Here is a 17,829-nt window from a genome sequence, read left to right on the forward strand (position 1 = left end):
CGTTGTATGCTAAACTCAACCGCCAGGGACCCTGAAAGGACCGTCATCTATCAGAGCCCTGTAGCTGGCTCCCAGTAACCTTGTCAGCAGAGTTCTGTAGCCATTAGGCCTGCACGATTCGGGGGGAAATATGAGTCACGATTTTTAGCTTAGAATTGATATCACGATTCTCTGCCACAACTTTTTTCACACAAAGTGTAATGTTTGTTTTACACATGAAATTGTCAGTACCAAACGTAGATATTTTTTGACCCCTATACCACATTGTGCATCACCACAAGCCTGTAAACATGGAGGCTTCAATGAAGAGAAGGGAGAGTATTGCAACGCTTGGGAGTGCTTTAAAACCTATTTTGTACAGTCTGTTTAAAACTCACAGAACAAAGTAGTAGCGATTGTGATGCAGTCGGCTCGTGAAATTAAATGAGAATCAAAGTCATTAACAAAAAAATTAAAAGTCATTTAAAGATTAAATCGCGAAAAGGGGGAATCGAGATCGTGATTTTGTAACGATTTATCGTGCAGGCCTAGTAGCCATCGTGATATGACCCGCAGGTTGTTGCTTAATTTTATAGCATGTCATACAAATTGATGTGCATACATTTTCGTAAAATATCGTACAAAACCGTCCATGAGAATGCGTTGTCCACAGTGATTTCTAAATCCCAATCTGAATATGCAGGTATACATAGTTTTCAGTTCAGAGGAATCTTTGGAAAGAAATATGTGAATACATGTATTTATGTTCTTTCATATAACCCTTTTTTTGGTTTCTCCCAAATGTGAATATGTTGCTGCTTGATACTGACTTTTGTGTGTGTGTGACAAAGCAGCAGCTCAGGTCAATATAAAAACACATTCAGTTAGACTGATCCACAGTCAATCAGATACAAAACACTGATGAAATATCTGTTCAGTTATTATCTTATGTCTTCTGGACCTCTTGCTGGATATGCTAAATTGCTGTTCAACTATGTATGTGTCCTTTCATTGTTCTAATAAGCAAAGACAACGTCATACGTCATCTGATGTCCATTGTCCCACGCGTACAGTTTCTTGTCTAGTGGGCAGTAAGCCAGCTGAGAGATGTGTGCGTGCATGTTCGTGACCGCCAGACTCGGCACAGTGTGTGTGAGCGTGTGTGTGTCAAAGGCGTATGTCACATTAGCGTGGCGATCCTTCATACTGTTCACTGCATAAAGCACGCCACAAACCAGGAAGCTGTTTCCGTAGCGACCGCGGCGAAGACCTGTGCGGAAGCTCTGTATTGGCTGCAGGTCTCGGGGGCGCAGGTGGATGAGCAGGATTACTTCCTGGTGGAAACCCTCCGTGTCCAGAGCGGGGTAGAGCAGCCACAGGCCAGACTCATCAACAGCAAACTCCACCTGGAAAATAAAACATGCTGTAATTTACAGAGGACCAACTATTGAAAAGTAAATATGTAAAAGAATTGCCTTTACAGCTATAATCAGTACTTTTAGATTAACAATGGATCATGTAACTACTTGTATGTGTTAGGTGTCGCTGGTAGAGATGAACCAAGATATAAAGTAATCATCCCCTGACTTTCTCGGGCATGTGATTGGCAAAGGACAAAAAAGCAGGAAAGTAAACAGAGTGCAGAGCATGACATGGCAGAGCGTTCGGTTATATATTTTATGGAGTTTTTTAATATACCTATATACAGTAGCAATGTATGGGTATGGGATATGAATTGGGATAAGAATATTGGGGTTTGCTGAAAGCAATTTTTTAATCTGCCTTTGAAGAAATGAGTATTGATACGATTTTAGCATATAATCAGTTAAGATGCTAAATTGAAGGAACAAGAAAGTAATGTCAAATGTATGTATTTCCACATGGGAAATTAAGAAAAAAACGTAGAAACTTTTTTCGTTTTAAACAACCTTAACGACCAGCCGTGTCTAGATTTCAGGGTTTACGTAGCACCTGTGTGCACCATGATGTTCCTGTCAGCACCCACACAATCGACTTTAAAGTGGAGATGTTTCTGAAGTGTAGATGGCATGGCCGCGGCCATTTTGTTGGCATTCAATTTATGACAATAGAACAAAAATAACTTTGTTTTTTTACTGCACTTTGTAGGTGGGAGGTTTTACTGGCGTGTAATCACTAATCTAATATGACGGAGGAGTAGTTTTGCTGCTGTGCGCTGGTGTTGCAATGGAACAACTAATTAGCTTTCACTTCATATCAATGTACGTTTTTTTGTCCAAGCTGCAACATTAGAGTGGCATTAATCTTCTCATCTTACTCTCTGAAACAAAACAAATACATTTAATTCCCAGAATATTAAACAATTTCTTTGATGATTTCCCCCCCCCTCTTTTATCGGAGTAAGGCAACAGTAAACTACAGACATATTTACATAGTTGCAATATCCAGTGAAATGAACAGGGAACAAAACTACAGCAGTTGTTCTTCTCCTTGCTATTTGACCTTTGGAGCTCTAGTGATTTGTAGTGTTTTTGTTCCCCGGACTGACCCACTATGACCCTTTAAAGTGTCCCGGGTGTAAATTCCACGAGAATAAATCATCATGCAGTGTTTCTTGGGTCTTACTTCCGTTTGTGTCCTGTGAACTTGCTCCTCCAATAGAGCATCATGCAGAGTGGTCCAGGCAGCTACATATCTGTGTCTCAGGTCATATCTGATGACGTCCCTGCTGAAGGCCCGGTTGTAGTAGAAAGCTCCATTAAACACGACGTGGCCTGTTCCAGTGAAACTGTAGGGCAGCTTGTATGAATTACTTGCCTGACCTGAGGAGGAAGAGCACACAGAAAACATGTGCAGCTGATCACAATCCACAATCCATGACCTTTATTATCTATGGAAAGTATTTTTTGTATATAACTGGCTCTCTGCAGTTAATAAGCTGTACAATGACTCTGACATCAGGCTTAATAACTTGGCATTGTGGGAAAATATGGCTTCATTACCTTCTACAGGTTCACACAGAAACAGACACACACGCACGAAGAAACAACTCCTATACCTGATTTGAAGGTGTCCATGTCTCGGAACTCCAGGAGGTTGTTGCCATAGTGACCATTAGTAAGGTAGATGACGTTGCCATGGCCGCGAGCATCTCTCATCCAGGCCCCGTCACTAAGGCCATAAGAGTTCAGCTGAACCGGTTCAGAGATACTGGCTAATGTGTCCTTACACACTGCTGCAAGAATACACACAAAAGGTGACACTGTGAGTCAAGACTCTAAAATGCAATTTTTCACTTATTTTAACAATTGTGTCGTCCTCCCGGGCCAAAAAACGGACAAAGATTTGACATTTTTGTCCCTTTTTCAGACTTCTTTTTAGTTTTCAAACCACCTTACTACCAGTAGTTTTACACTACTTTTTGGAGTTCATGGTCAATAACCCTCATTTATATAGAATACCTTATATTTCAGTTAAAAAAGCAGAAATTATGAATTATTTTGACTAATAGTTAAGATCAGAGGAACGTGCAGATGAGTTTAGTCAGGAATGAAAGTCATCAATTGTATTTTCAAAGAGCGTTGTACAGAATCCAATCAATTTTTTGTGGTAATTTGGTTAAAAAGAAACCCATATTTCAGATATGGACTTTTTTTTTTATTATTCGACCCAAGGACAACAGGAGGGTTAATGATAAAACTCCTAAAATAAGTATTATATCTACCAGGCTTTTTTGTGGTCTTTGGTTGGTCAGCGGGGTTCTCCGTCCAGCTGAGTCGACTTTTGGGTCCTGGCCGAGACTCTGCTGTGGGAGACGCATCAGTAGGTGGACTTATGTTGATATCAGAGAGTGAGGTGGGACCCTGATTGGCGTGCCGGGTAGGCTGTGTAGTGAGGTCTAGTTGGGTGCTAATAGGGGTTGAAGGTCCTGGACTTTTGGTGGGGAAAGTCGTGGTAGGTGGGAGCGGGTTAGAGATCAGTAAGTCCACCGATACATTTGTAGATAGGGTTGCTGTAAAACAAGTAAAATTGAGAAGAAAAGACAGTTTTATGCTGAATAAAGTTTTTTCAAACAGGTCTCTCTGTCTGCTATGGTTGTTAGATTTGAACCGAACATTATTAAGGCTTTTTTGATCACTTATGTTTTTTGATTTGTTCTGTTTTTACAGTGAACTGTATTTCAGAAGATCGTATTAATAAATGAGATTCTATGTATGTAATGTCAATTTATTCAATATTAAATAAATATATATAAGTATATATAATTAAATATGTCTAAGAAATACATTCCAAAATAAATAAATTAGGCTATAAATATATAAATCAAATCAAATTAAAATAATCATCAGGTCTACAAAAAAACATTCATCCTGACAGGTTAGGAGACGAAGCCTTCAGGTTGTTGCCTTCAAGTCGTAACATTTTTTCGACATAATGTGACATAAAAGCATTACAGTAATAAGGGTCAGTTAGACTTACTAGGTTTTCCTTTCCCTTCCTTGTCCTCCTCTTTGTAGCTCTCCTCTGCTTTGTAGAAGGTCACACCCCTGATGATCATGCTGTTCTTGTCTTTGATTGGCTGCTTTGGCTCTGTCTGGTCTTTGATTGGCTGCTTTGGCTCTGTCTGGTCTTTGATTGGCTGCTTTGGCTCTGTCTGGTCTTTGATTGGCTGCGTTGGCTCTGTCTGGTCTTTGATTGGCTGCTTTGGCTCTGTCTGGTCTTTGATTGGCTGCTTTGGCTCTGTCTGGTCTTTGATTGGCTGCTTTGGCTCTGTCTGGTCTTTGATTGGCTTTTGAGTTCCTGTCTTATTCCTGGTTAGCTGTTGTTGTTGTTCCAGACCATCATTCTGTGATCCTAAGGGATTCTTCTGCGACAGAACTTCACATTTCTGTATAATTTAGAAAGAATATGGGATATTCAGTTGAGACAATATTTTGTTTTGAAAACAGATAATATGTGGGAGTCAGTCTTTGCTCTCACGTTACACCAGATCTTCACACAGGTAATACCTGTTTGTCGCCATAGGCAGCGGCTCCACTTTTCTGTCCTGTACGCTCCAAATCATTCACTTTCTTTTTTTTCTGCTGAGGCTTCTTCTCTTTCGCTCTTTCCTTCCCACATTCTTTCTCTCTTGCTTTCTCAGTAAAATTACGGGCAAAAGCCTGTAGTGCACACACATGGTGACAGTACATGAACAGTCCATCCTAAGCAGGATTCTTAATGGAAAACTAAAGAATATACCAGAGTGGTGACAAATGAAAATAACAACCTTTCAAATCAGTTAGTTGTCTGTACATACATGAATAATAACTCCATCCATCCATCTTCAGCAGCTTATCCGGTATCGGGTTGAATGAATAATAATTACTGCTAAGAGCTAATTCAGCATCATTTTAATGATGTTAGCTACCAAAATGTAAACAAATATAGGCTAAAAAACGAGGTGGAGTTGTCTCGATTTTGTCATGGAAAATATTAGGGGTGTGCAAAAAAATCGATTCAAGCTCTACTGATTCATAGAATTCCAAAAATCGATTCATGTGTATTTTTTTAAAAATTGTTTTTGTTCTTTTTGTTTTGTTTTGTAATGGCGTGTGTACTATCAGATGGAAAAAGTAACTACATATTGTGAATCTTTTTTTAATTGAGAGAATTGTTTTTGAATCAAATATTGAATCAAATCGTGACATTTTCTGAATTGTGCACCCCTAGAAAACAAGCTTTTGATAAGACACTATTACTAGACACACGGCCGATTTATGTACATTTTTGTGTTTGAAAACACGTAACGCTAAAAGCCCCAGAGGTTGCCAAGGCTTCTCTAAAGTGCACTGATTCACTAAATCATTTGAAAACAAATGCCATATTGTCATATTAAACTATGAAAGGTGATGAAATATTTTGGCTGAAACGTCATTGAGAATGTAGTTTTATTGTATTGTATTGTATGCCTGCAACTATACTAATTGTAGCTATCAGATTTATTTTATCCTGACAATGAAAATGAATGGTATCCAAGGATAAAGCTACAGTCTTTGGCTAAAGAAAGCCTGAAAACCTCCATTCACTATGTACCACCCTGTTGCATTCTTCCTTGTGGAAAGCTGATTTTTTTTTTCTGTGAGTTTGGAGTTATATTCGCTCCATGCTAAACATTATATATAAAATCCAGAGTCGTCCTAAAATGGATAGCGGATTGGTGTCCTGTGTGTGTGTGTATGCATGCTCACCTTCTCCACGTTGTCCACCCTGGTCAGCAGCTTGGTGGTGACCGAGTGGAGCTTCAACAAGTCCAGTCCGTACAGAGAGCCCTCCAACAGGTCAATGATAGTCGCCAGCTAAAAGGGTGAAATCACAGAGATGAATGACACAGAAAGATGAAAGGAGGACAGAGAAAGCCAAAATCTTTGATTAGGACTATGGGAATAATCTTTAACATCAGCCCTCAATAGCCAATAGGAAAACAACAAAAGCGACTGTGTGTGTGCGCGTGTGTTTCTACCTTAATGTCGTCTTTGCTGGCGTCTTGTAGTTTTTTGAACCTGTACTCTCCTTCACAGGGGTTGACGGCTGAAGCCGGAGCCATGCACACACACTTCTTGCAGTCTGTTCCTTTGGTAACTGTCTCCACGGTGTAAAAGTCCCGGGATGGTGATGCCAGGTCGCTGTCATGGATACGGCTGCAGTCAGAGCGTTTGATTGGTCGAACGATACAGCGACACACACAGTCGGACCCTGATGACACAGTCTTAACTTTGTCGTAATCGCCCAGCAACTGAAAGAGAGGAGGAGTTTTTTTTGTCTTTCTAAGTATCATTTTTTACTTATACTGGCTGCTCAAACAAAAGGAAACTTTAAACAAAAAAAATACACTAACTTTTTACTTAACTTTAAATTGAACGTACATATATTTGATTATTGGTATCAAGCAGCAATACTTAAACTTTTTTATTTTTTTTTTTTTTTTTTTTTAAGAGTTGTAGCATGGGGGATGATTTGCAGCTGCAGCAGTGGTGAGCTGCCTGAGAAGAAGACAGCTTCAGGAGTTTACAAACAGGCACTTTTTGGTTTGGAGCACTTACAGTTTGAAGGATATTACATAACCAACCACAAGACTGATGCACACTGTTGCTGTGGAGCACACACACAGGCCTGAGTCTGATTTACACGTCATACAAGCCAAACTGATGGACTGTGGGGTTTGGATTGTGTTAAAAAGGAAACATAAAGTAGCAGTAGGCCTAGTTTTGCAAGTAAAAACTGCTGTGTCTAACACAGTCACTTTCATATTGTAAATGAGAAATTTACAGTTTACAGTTCAAAGGCAACATGTGTCCAAAAAGCACAAATGCTTTGAATTCTTATGTGGTTTTCACTTGATGAATTGGATGGAAAATGTTCCTGAGTTCAACAAGTAGCCTAACCACTGAGATGTGATCTGACCATGGCTCTACACACAAGCCTGTTGGCAAAGTGGTCACACGAAGTCACGTGGAGAGAGGAACATTAAACTGGTCTTGGTTTGCAGTTCTGGCAGTTCAAAAGTTCCCACCATTAACAGGATTAGAATTTTCTTGAGCCAGCACAGGCCATACAAAACTTCACTTTACTAACTAACTTTACTTTTACTAACCAACAACCCTAAGTAAATTGGATAATGCCGAATTAAAGGATGCCTATTTTTAAGACAATACGTAAAATATGGGAGCACATTAGGGTACACCGACCTGGCTAATGATATTCTCTTGGTTATCCAGCTCATCTTCCAGAGGCTCGGCGGTGGGTTGAGCTCTCCCCTCCGCACCAGGAGCGTCTGTCCCCGGGGAAAGCTGCTCCCCTCCCCGCGGACTGCTCCCCACTTTAGCCGCGGAGGGAGCATCCCTGTCCGGAGTGCCCCGCTCTGCTGCTTCGGTCAACAGCATCTTCCGAAGCGAGGGGTCATCGCTTCTGTCCGCCTCTCGAGCATCAAGACCACTAACAGCACAGCATAAAATCAGCAGAGAGAATCCGCACCACATTTCTCCACAATGAACAGCTAGCTCTCTGTGAAGATACAAGTCTCAGGTAATTATCAGGTAGTCGTTGCCAAAAATGGCCGAGCAGGTCCAGTGTGATGCGCTGAAAGAACACACGAACCACGTATCCAACAGTCCACTGGTTTCTGAATTAAGCTTAACAGGCTAATTGTCCACAGCTCTTCTAAAGCGTTTTACATCTCCAACGCAATGAATGAACGCTGGTTCAAATTTTGCCTGATATACAACTTTATACAACAGACTCACTTCAGTTCCTGTCAATGAAGGTTGTATTTAAAAAAAGGACGAAAGGAAAATGAATAAGTAAATACTGTAAATGCCGGAGACAAAGGAGCTCTATTCGGTTACATGCGACGTGTCGTCGGTGACAGAACTCCACACCGGACCCGGTCCAAACCAAGTCTGGCTGAGAGAGAGAGAGAGAGAGAGAGAGAGAGAGAGAGAGAGAGAGAGAGAGAGAGAGAGAGAGAGAGAAGAGAGAGAGAGAGAGAGAGTGTGAGAGAGAGAGAGCAAGAGAGAGAGAGAGAGAGAGAGACCTCTTCAGTCTTACTATCCATTCATAGCAGTCAACAAACCCTAGGTTTAAGTAAGGCAAGGCAGCTTTATTATATCTATAAAATCGTTTTAAAGAATAGTTAGAATGAGAGAATAAAAACAGCTAAAGTAGAGTAAGACAGCAAAGAAATACAAGAATAAAAGTTACAGTGCAAAAGAAAAAAGACAATTATTTAAAAAAATGGCAGCATCAAACAGAAAAGTCTTCATCCTCCATTTAAAAGAACTGAGAGTTGCAGTGGGCCTGCAGTTCTCTGTTCCAGATGCTGTAGCCTATGTGGTGCATAAAAACTCAATTGCAAAAGACAGACCACCATGGCCTCAAAACTACAGGTTTACACAACAAACAAAAAACAACAGGATGGCGGACAACGATTAAGGAAAATAACAGATGTCCGAGTCACGTTTAAGTCCAAAGTCTGGATCCATAGTTCCTCCATGGTTCTGTAATTTTAATTTACAGACTGAAAAACGTGTGCTGCAGAACTGTGCTGTTTTCTACCAGTTTGGAGTTGCAGTGATTAAAGAGAGAAAACGTGCTCTTCACCTTTTCACAGGCATTTTGTATTCATATTTAGACCGATATTGTGATGATATCATTATAGGATTGTCTAGCGATATATTGATTCATGCAGAATGGCTGCATTGTCCTTATCATTATCATCGGTATCGTTAGCCATGTATCATGTATCGTATCGTGATCCTGTGATTCATGAACACATGACACAAAACAGCCAGACAGACACTGGCAGTATGGTTACTTTTATAATCACTTTTCTAATTTGGGAACACAACTTTGATAGAATTTGGGATGTTCGAGTAACAGTGTTGCATCGAGCTAGAAAATATAGTCCTGTCCCCGTGTTAACCAGCAGATGGCCCTAAAAAGGAGGTTGTGAAGAAGACGTGCTTTCATTCATTCCACAAGAGTAAATTACATTGTCAATTTTGACCCTTGTGTATGAGGTTGTAGTTAGTGAGATGGGAGGACTATACCCACTCATCATCAAAGTCATCATACACTGACATAACATTTCTACCTAATCTACGTCACTCTATGTTGACAGAAGTGGTTACAATAAGATAATACCATGTTACAAATGACGTGTGAGAAAAACATTTATATGCAAAATGTGAATTAATAAAAGGTTTTACCTTAACCAAATGTGACGGACTTCTATGTGACAGTCTCACTGCGTTGGTTACGTGGATCTGCATCTGCATCTGGGAGAACCAGTGTAAGGGGAGATGGATATTCAACAGCATGAACAGGGACATAAACACAACACAACACACAGAAGGTGGAACAGCACCAGAAGCAGCTCAAAACAAGCTAGGTTTAGCATTCAGTTTTGAACCAAAAACTAATGGCTCACTCATTGTCAAATAAACAGCATTGGCTCCTTAATAAGATGAAAACAAAATACAACAGAATAAAACATGTTGGGTGGGCTTTAATACATTTTGGAAGATATTACTTCTACACTGTTCAACATGCAGCATTTATCAATAGTTCTACTGTGGATAACCCATCCTTTGATACTTTTTGCACTGAGCTGCAATGTGAAAGTAAAGCCAGCTGTCCCAATTTAATGCATAAATTGAACAGAAATTCATTTACACCATGGATGTATTAAGAGATTTACACAGTTACACACACATTTACTTTCCTCTGTCAAGTTTCTATGACGTCAACTCGGCAAGTCGATTACCGATATGTTTCAACTTCAGACGTGAATTTCCCCCGCCTCGAACTCATTTGTCCGATTATTTCAACGCTACTTGAATGCAGCGTGATTCACAGAGAACTGAGGAAATGAGCTGAGCAAAAACGTCTTGACACATCAGAGCAGCTCATTTAGTTGACATGTAGTTCATATCCTGTGAATACTTTCCATATTCAGATAACTGAATTAAGCTTTTCATTTGATAAGAAGGAAAACTGATACAATATGGGAGCATCTTCCTCTGGCTTGTTGGATGAGGCTAAAATCAGCAACATCAAAGGTAGGATAAAACTACTTATTTTTCTTCTTTTCCCCTGGTATTTCTACAGTGTAGTCTGAGGTTTTGGACTCTTGTTGTTTAGAATTCTTTATGAGGACTTTGATGGCCCAGTTTTCCATAGAGGGTATATAAAAGAAATAAATAATAATAAATAAAAGGGACCTGGGTAGTAGTGATGGTGGCACTTCTAATCATAATCATAATCACAGCAGAAGTAATAGTAGCAACTGGAGCAGAAGTAGGCTTTAGTTGTATCAGTAGTAGTAGTAGTAGTAGTAGTAGTAGTAGTAGAAATAGTAGTAGTTGTTGTTATATTAGCAGCGGTAGTAGGTATATGTGTAGTTATTGCAAAAGTAGTAGCTGCAAGGTGTTTTCTAAATGCATGATGGGGGCACAACATGACAATTTCTGTTTCTCTTTTTAAGATAGCTTTCAGCAAAGAGGTAGACAGGAAACATGTGGTTGGGTGTGACACGCCACAAAGGTCCCCGGAATCAAAGTGGGGACATTGTGCTTATTCTGTAAACCTACTCCATTAACCAGCAGGACGATTAGCATCACTTCCACCCCCATAAAATGATGTTAAGTTATTAGTAAGAATGCGGGGTTTTTTTTCAGTCAAGTCACAAATTATAATTTCAACTTCAAATTAACTTGGACTTGAAAAATAAAGAATGATGAAACAAAATTTGCTTTGTGAGTTGCTTCTCTCACTTCTGTACAAGCATTTCCATACATGTTATCATCTCAGTCACATCCTGTCACTTATCTCCTGCAATGTAATTACAGCTATTTCCAACCATTACATTGTTGGGTTGTGGTTGTGTGTGTGTGTGTGTGTGGTGTGTGTGTGTGTGTGTGTGTAAGATGAAAGTCTACAGACTCTAGAGTGACCCAAACAACGTATGATAATGGCCATAAACTTTAAACAAATGATAAACAACAGATTATGACTGATCCACATTCAAACCCATCCAGAGCCTGCAGAGAGAAAGGAATTAATCCACCTCTTCTTACAGATCGATAGATATTTGACAAACTTGCACAGACCACAGAACTTAAAAAGTGTCATTAAGCATGCATTTTCATGTCCACAAATATATCTTCAAATATGTTTTACAATATCACAGATAATGAGATTTGGAAACATATTTTCTTTTTAGAATTCAGACCCACAGCTGTCTGTGTGTATGTGTGTGTGTGTGTGTGTGTGTGTGTGTGTTGTGTGGTGTGTGTGTTACCTCCTCTCCTAGGCTACACAAAAATTGAAAACAACATTGACAAATTATTATCAAACAAAGCTGTTATCAAACAGTCACTTATTTACACATCCAGCCGACATGAATAAACATTAGCATTCATTCTGATGAATATATATATATATATATATTCATCAGAATGAATGCTAATGTTTATTCATGTCGGTGACTCTCCTTTTAACTCTGGTTTGGTCTCCACCAACTCTCTAGCTGCTAAATGCTCACCAGTCTGTCGCTAACGTTGGCTGTTGCTTAGTGCTGAGCATATTGTACAGTTTATCAAACCTTTTAAAAACAAGACCTCATCAAGGTTGATGAGAGGGGTTAAAGTAAACCCAAACAGTAAAGTTGTGGGCCATAAAATCAAAACAGAGAGCTGAAAGAGGCTAAAAACACTCTGTGGACAGGGAACTGCAAAGTATGCTGATAAATCTTTGTGGGGTCATCAGTAAGAGTTATTAAATCCATTGTTAAAATATAAATATTGATTTGTGCAACTTTGACTTACACATTTCCCCCTTATAACTTATACTACTATGTATGTACCAGTGGTTTCTAGCAATAAATGAATAAGCTGATCATTAAGTTTTGAGATGGAAGGAATAAAAAGCTAAAAACATCTAAATACATATTATGTGTGTGTCCGTGTTTGTGTCCAGGACTTGTTGACAGTACGTTCCAGAGCTTCAGTGTGTTTTACCGTCAGCAGTACTCTGCAGCCTACATCGGACATTTACACCAGGAGGTGGAGCCTAAGAAAGAGGGGAGGGGCCTATTGCTCACACCCGAGGTAGGAGCTGCACCTGTCAATCTGTCAAACAACACTCATCAACACACCAACACTGGTTAACTGTAACTACATGTTCATGCTGGATGCAGCTGGAAAATCTGTGCTAACGTTTTAAGAAGTTAAAGTTCAATCTGTGTGTGTGTGTGTGGTGTGTTGTGTGTGTGTGTGTTTTGTGTGTGTGTGTGTGTGTTGTGTGTGTGTGTGTGTGTGTGTGTGTGTGTGTGTGTGTGTGTGTGTGTGTGTGTGTGTGTGTGTGTGTGTGTGTGTGTGTTGTGTGTGTGTGTGGTGTACACAGCCTCAGCCTGATCAGGAGGGAGTGCTGTACCAAGGGAGTGTTAAGTTCTCCTGCTGGGATGAGCAGGGGAAGAAATGCAGAGAGAGATACGCGGTCCTAAAAAGAGACTACAATGTGGAGATACATGAAAACATGGAGGTGACACTGGCACACACACACTTTTAAGAACAAAAAATGACATTCAGAATATAAATGATATGTATTCAAACCTTCTTGTCTGTGTTTCCACCTGTAGACTTTCAGTCGGGGATGTTCACCCAAGGTGGTCCTCCAGCCAGCAGGGGGCAGTGTGTTCACCACAGAAGAGGAGTCCAGAGCTCACCTGGAGCAGACCTGTGCTGGAATACTCAATGGCAGTATTAACAAATTCCTGTATAACCATATACCTGCAGTATTTAATAATAGATTGTTTTACTCTTCTAACCACAGAGACTGTAAAAAATAGTGGACATAGCAGCCATGACATCTCCTATTTTTGTTTGTGGACTGCCGTTTTTAAGCCTCAAGTTTTGAAATTTGGCCGTCGTAATCTTGGTTTTTTGAAACCACATGTGACCATTTTGGATAAAAAGGGTGGAGTTTGGAAGCATGACGCTGCCAAGCTGTTGTTGTTTATGGTTGCAGTGGCGCTGTGCTAAGCTAAACGACAAAGAGGGAAAGTTGGCGATTTTCAACCCTTCTTAAGCGAGTCATTCAGCGGAGATTTACCAGAGGGTAAACTAGCATTTGAGGCCATAAACTCATTGTGAAAATGAAAAGTATAAGGGTTATTTTCTCAGACTTCTACATCTTTTTTAAAGATGTCTTAGAGTCAAGAGTTGCTGTCACCGGTTGACATAAGCCTCTGCTGATTTTATTTTGTTGAGCATGGTTAATGCTACTCATTCATGGTTCAGAGAGTATGGAGTCAAGTCCACATCTGTAACACTATTGTGTATGTCCATGTGTGTGTTTAGGAGTGAAGGAGGATTCTTCTTCAGTGGTATCATCTGCAGATGTGCCTGCTGTCTATCTGCACCGGCCTTTTATGGGCCACACCTGCTTCCTGTTCCAACAAGAAGAGGAACGAGATAACTTCCTGTCTGCCCTCAAGACCTGCATAAGACACGGCAACCTTGGTAAAACATACACTCGCATGCACATTTCCTCACTTTTATGTAGGTTTGAAAGAGACAAAATGAAATAACTTTGAAACAGTGGAAATTCTTTCTAAGTTGCAAAATCTTCTGGGGAAGTAATAGACAAGCTTGCTCCACATTGCAAGGCCTAGCTGAAAATGAGGAATTACTCACATCTGGAAAAAAACAATCCTCATAGCATCTCTGCTGCTCTGAAGGAAGAATTCAAACATTTTCAGAACAAGGGTGATATGAGAATAATGAAACCAATCTCATGTCTGAGAATGAAAGACAGACTATACAACTTTTCAAAGAAAAATGTATGCAAATTCCTCTGACATTAAAATTTGGATTCATTAGGAATAAAATGTGTCTTTGCTTAATCAAATACTCCCAAAGATGTGGCTGTTAAGTTAGCGACCAGCTAGCTGGTGAACATAGTTAAGCATTTACTGGCATATATCCCCCTCTCATATAGGTGGAGACCAAAACCGAGTGAGGAGAGTGAATATTTTACTAAGACTAAGCATAGTGGCCAGTCACATGACTCTGAATGAGTTATTATGTTGCTTTAGGTCTGCTGGATGGGGGAATATGCTGCGTTTGCTAACACATGCACAACTTTAAGAGGTGAAAACATGTCAAATGTATGTGATTTTTAGCTTGGAGTTCTTCCCACAAGTGGACATAAACACTGGTAAATGCAGCTTTAAAGAAGCTTTTAACAATAGTTAGAGATGATGCATGCGGTTTTAGAGGAACACTGTGGTGTTTCCTTGGAAACTACAGTTGAAAGATGCAAAAAGTTGGATGTCAGAATAAGCAGCGTATTTACTGATGCTACATGGGGAGTTAAAACTTGAAAATAAAGCATTTAAATTGCTAAATAAAATGTTGTGGGGTAGTGCTGGAAAGCATTGCCCCATAATGCAAGATGTAGCTGAAATTTTGAAAATGAGGAATTACTCACATGTGGAAGAAAAAAAACAAGATATCAAGAGACTCCCAAATAGGGGAAGCAGCAAACAACCAATAAGTCATTGGGAAAAAATATCTTTTCATCATTTTCTGGTAAAATTTGTTATTTGAAATTGGCTAACAATGTACAACACTACATGCTTTAAATTATATCCTGTTAAAAAAGTAATTGTAACGGTCAAAATGGTGTTTGAGTCATAACCACCATCCTACCATAGTGGTGGTGGGAGCCTGATGATTCAAATTGGCCTTAACACTTTAACACATCTGTAACGTGAGATGAGGTTATATATATTTATATTTAAACTGTAGCAGAGTGCACTTGCTGGTTAACTCTTTTTCATGTGTCACTTATGCGGTGGCAGTTGCCCTGGCGATGGATACAAATATTAACACTGTTGACTTCCTTTGTGGTGAGCAAGGATACAATGCAAAAGCAACTCCTTCACTCTAAGTCACAAGGCTTAAAAAACAAAAAAAAACAGCTTGTCATTTCTGCACAGCCACCACCGTCTTCTCAGCAGCAACGGGACAAAACACTGGCCAGCAGTCATTATTTTACTTTGGACACTTACAGCGGCTAAAATACAAAACAGTGTTGGTCGTATTAAACCCCAAGTAATATATAACTCTTTTCTTCAAATGACAGGCTAACTTTACTCGTATTACTTTTGTGGAACTTCTATTCTTTGATTTAATAAACTGGAGATGGCATCCTCTGGGGTCAAATAACTTAACAAATTAACTTCGATAAAAACGTAGGTTCTCTTTTATCAATCCAAGATCAGCCAAGTTAGTTGTTCTGCAATTTTCTTTTAAAAACTGTGCCAAACTTATTTTTTTTAATTTTTTGTGTGTTTTTTTTAATAAAATGGGTCAAAATTTACTAAATGGCTTTAGTGTAGCAAAAGTAATGACTTTTTCTACATGAGGAGTGCAGTAATTTTGCTGTACTGAACAATCAGTGTTTATTAATGGCCATACTTATTGAAAATGAGCCAAATTATGTCACCATATTGGTGGATTGTGTTGGTGTGTGTGTGGTGTGTGTGTGTGTGTGTGTGTGTGTGTGCGTATGTGGGATTAACCCCCACTTTAGGGTAAATTCAGTGCGTGCGTCACTGTTAAACATGTGTCTGTTTAGTGAATGTATATGTGTGTGTGTATGTGTGTGTGTGTGTGTGTGTGTGTGGTGTGTGTGTGTGTGTGTGTGTGTGTGTGTGTGTGTGTGTGTGTGTGTGTGTGTGTGTGTGTGTGTGTGTGTGTGTGTGTGTGTGTGCGTGCGTATGTGGGATTAAACCCCCACTTTTAGGGTTAATTCAGAGGCAAGAATACTAATTAGGAACTGCTAGTAATTAAAATGTTGTATTTTAAATTGGTGTACACTTAACCAGGAGCACATCACATGTCAGTGACATGACTGGGGAAATGATTTCATGCTTCTTGCCTCAGCTTTTAGCTGCACTAGTGTGATTCATACAGATTAATTCATATAGATGGTGTCGACGATAAAGGGAAGTATACTCAGCATTAGTGCAGCTTTCTGTTCCTCAAAGATCAATTTAGTGAAAAAAGAATGTGCAAAAGCCTAAATGTGGAACAAAACCACAAATGACTAAATAGTATTAGGATACAACAAAGAAAAAACAGAACATCATGTTGAGAATGAGCGATGTGAAACCTAACACTGCTAAACACAGCAACACTAGAAGTAATAACTTTAAATTCGGACCAGTAGAATCATAGCAGTGAGAGCATATACGCATGATGTAAAGAGTAGCACATCCAACACATCCAACACATGAGAGAGTGAGATAGTGGACTTACCTATCAGCAGCAGCAGTAGCTCAGTCCATGGGGACTTGTACTTTAACCCTTGTATGGTATTCGGGTCAAATTGACCCATTTCAAATTTATACAAGAAGAAAAATTGTACAAGTTACATTTTTTCTACCTGAAAATCAACGGCCTTGACTTATTTTCTGTGATAAACATGTATTTCTGAAACAATTTAGAAAATGATTCTGGATATGACCACTTAAGTGTTTTCCATAGTGGGTTTTTAACATGAATTATAACCTTATGACAAAAAACGAACCCCACTTCCATTTTTAATTGTGTGCTAGTAGAGACTGATTGCGTTCCCTAAACATATACTGTATGTTATCTCAGTTGTTTGTAATTGAAATAAACACATTATTTGGTAATAGATTATGAAGTAAACTTTTATTTCAGAATTGCTTTTAAAACCCCAAATAAGTCACGGGTCAATTTGACCCGAGGGATACGAGAAGGTCCCGAAAGTGAAGACAGTACAAGGGTAAAGTAAAGTTGAACTTGTTTTCATCATTTTTGGACAACTATGGAGCTCTACGGCACAGAGGAGTAAAGACTTTGCATGTCAGGCTTTGATACACACCACTACTGTAGAGAGACAAGGATGCACATCATTTCATCCACAGTCCTCATAACTGACTAAACCTCCCTGCAGACCACTGGTGATCCACCATGACGAGCCAGGCGTACGTCACGAGCCCCCGACTCTACCGCAGGACAAACGGATGCTATCGAATCCTGGGCAAAGCATGCTGGAGCACTGAGGAACAAGTCACGCCACCACACACACCACACACAACACACACACACACACACACACACACACACACACCACACACACACACACACACACACACACACACACACACACACAACACACACACACACACACACACACACACAACACACACACACACACCACACAACACACACACCACACACACACACACACACACAAACACACACACACACACACACACACACACACCCCGTCTGT

General features: G+C 39.7%; 2 protein-coding genes and 1 long non-coding RNA gene across 4 annotated transcripts in view; 2 read left to right on the plus strand and 1 right to left on the minus strand.

The window, feature by feature from the left end:
• Nucleotides 1-770: 770 nt before the first annotated feature.
• Nucleotides 771-7,984, minus strand: olfml2bb (olfactomedin-like 2Bb). The gene is made up of 9 exons (XM_032531399.1): nucleotides 7,686-7,984; nucleotides 6,461-6,733; nucleotides 6,189-6,296; nucleotides 4,968-5,120; nucleotides 4,438-4,846; nucleotides 3,683-3,970; nucleotides 3,017-3,193; nucleotides 2,584-2,780; nucleotides 771-1,385 (listed from the first exon to the last, which is right to left on the minus strand). Exons 1-9 carry the CDS (start codon nucleotides 7,974-7,976, stop codon nucleotides 996-998), a joined length of 2,286 nt encoding a protein of 761 aa, XP_032387290.1. The 5' UTR covers nucleotides 7,977-7,984; the 3' UTR covers nucleotides 771-995.
• On the plus strand, nucleotides 4,722-9,284 carry LOC116699045 (uncharacterized). Its single transcript, XR_004334350.1, has 2 exons — nucleotides 4,722-4,960; nucleotides 6,519-9,284. It is a non-coding gene; the product is annotated as an uncharacterized LOC116699045 (long non-coding RNA).
• A 1,064-nt stretch (nucleotides 9,285-10,348) lies between these two features.
• The window catches only part of LOC116699039 (protein Niban 1-like), an 8,334-nt gene continuing 853 nt past the window's right edge, over nucleotides 10,349-17,829 (plus strand). The window contains exons 1-6 of one of the 2 annotated variants that reach the window (XM_032531412.1): nucleotides 10,349-10,556; nucleotides 12,475-12,605; nucleotides 12,901-13,038; nucleotides 13,136-13,256; nucleotides 13,857-14,018; nucleotides 17,488-17,603. In XM_032531412.1, coding sequence (XP_032387303.1) covers nucleotides 10,502-10,556; nucleotides 12,475-12,605; nucleotides 12,901-13,038; nucleotides 13,136-13,256; nucleotides 13,857-14,018; nucleotides 17,488-17,498 — 618 coding nt within the window. In that variant the 5' untranslated portion in view covers nucleotides 10,349-10,501 and the 3' untranslated portion in view covers nucleotides 17,499-17,603. The remainder of the gene's footprint in view (nucleotides 10,557-12,474; nucleotides 12,606-12,900; nucleotides 13,039-13,135; nucleotides 13,257-13,856; nucleotides 14,019-17,487; nucleotides 17,604-17,829) is intronic. The other variant, XM_032531413.1, reaches the window with a different exon arrangement.

The sequence above is a fragment of the Etheostoma spectabile genome, chromosome 12 (genome assembly GCF_008692095.1).
Source record: "Etheostoma spectabile isolate EspeVRDwgs_2016 chromosome 12, UIUC_Espe_1.0, whole genome shotgun sequence".
NCBI lineage: Eukaryota > Metazoa > Chordata > Actinopteri > Perciformes > Percidae > Etheostoma > Etheostoma spectabile.

Excerpts from the sequence above, each read along its gene's own strand:
- olfml2bb (XM_032531399.1), bottom strand. The coding sequence starts at position 7,976 with ATGTGGTGCGGATTCTCTCTGCTGATTTTATGCTGTGCTGTTAGTGGT. Across the intron at positions 4,847-4,967 it reads CTGCCTATGGCGACAAACAG|AAATGTGAAGTTCTGTCGCA; the intron begins GTATTACCTGTG and ends TAAATTATACAG. Across the intron at positions 3,971-4,437 it reads GGAAGGGAAAGGAAAACCTA|CAACCCTATCTACAAATGTA; the intron begins GTAAGTCTAACT and ends CTTGTTTTACAG.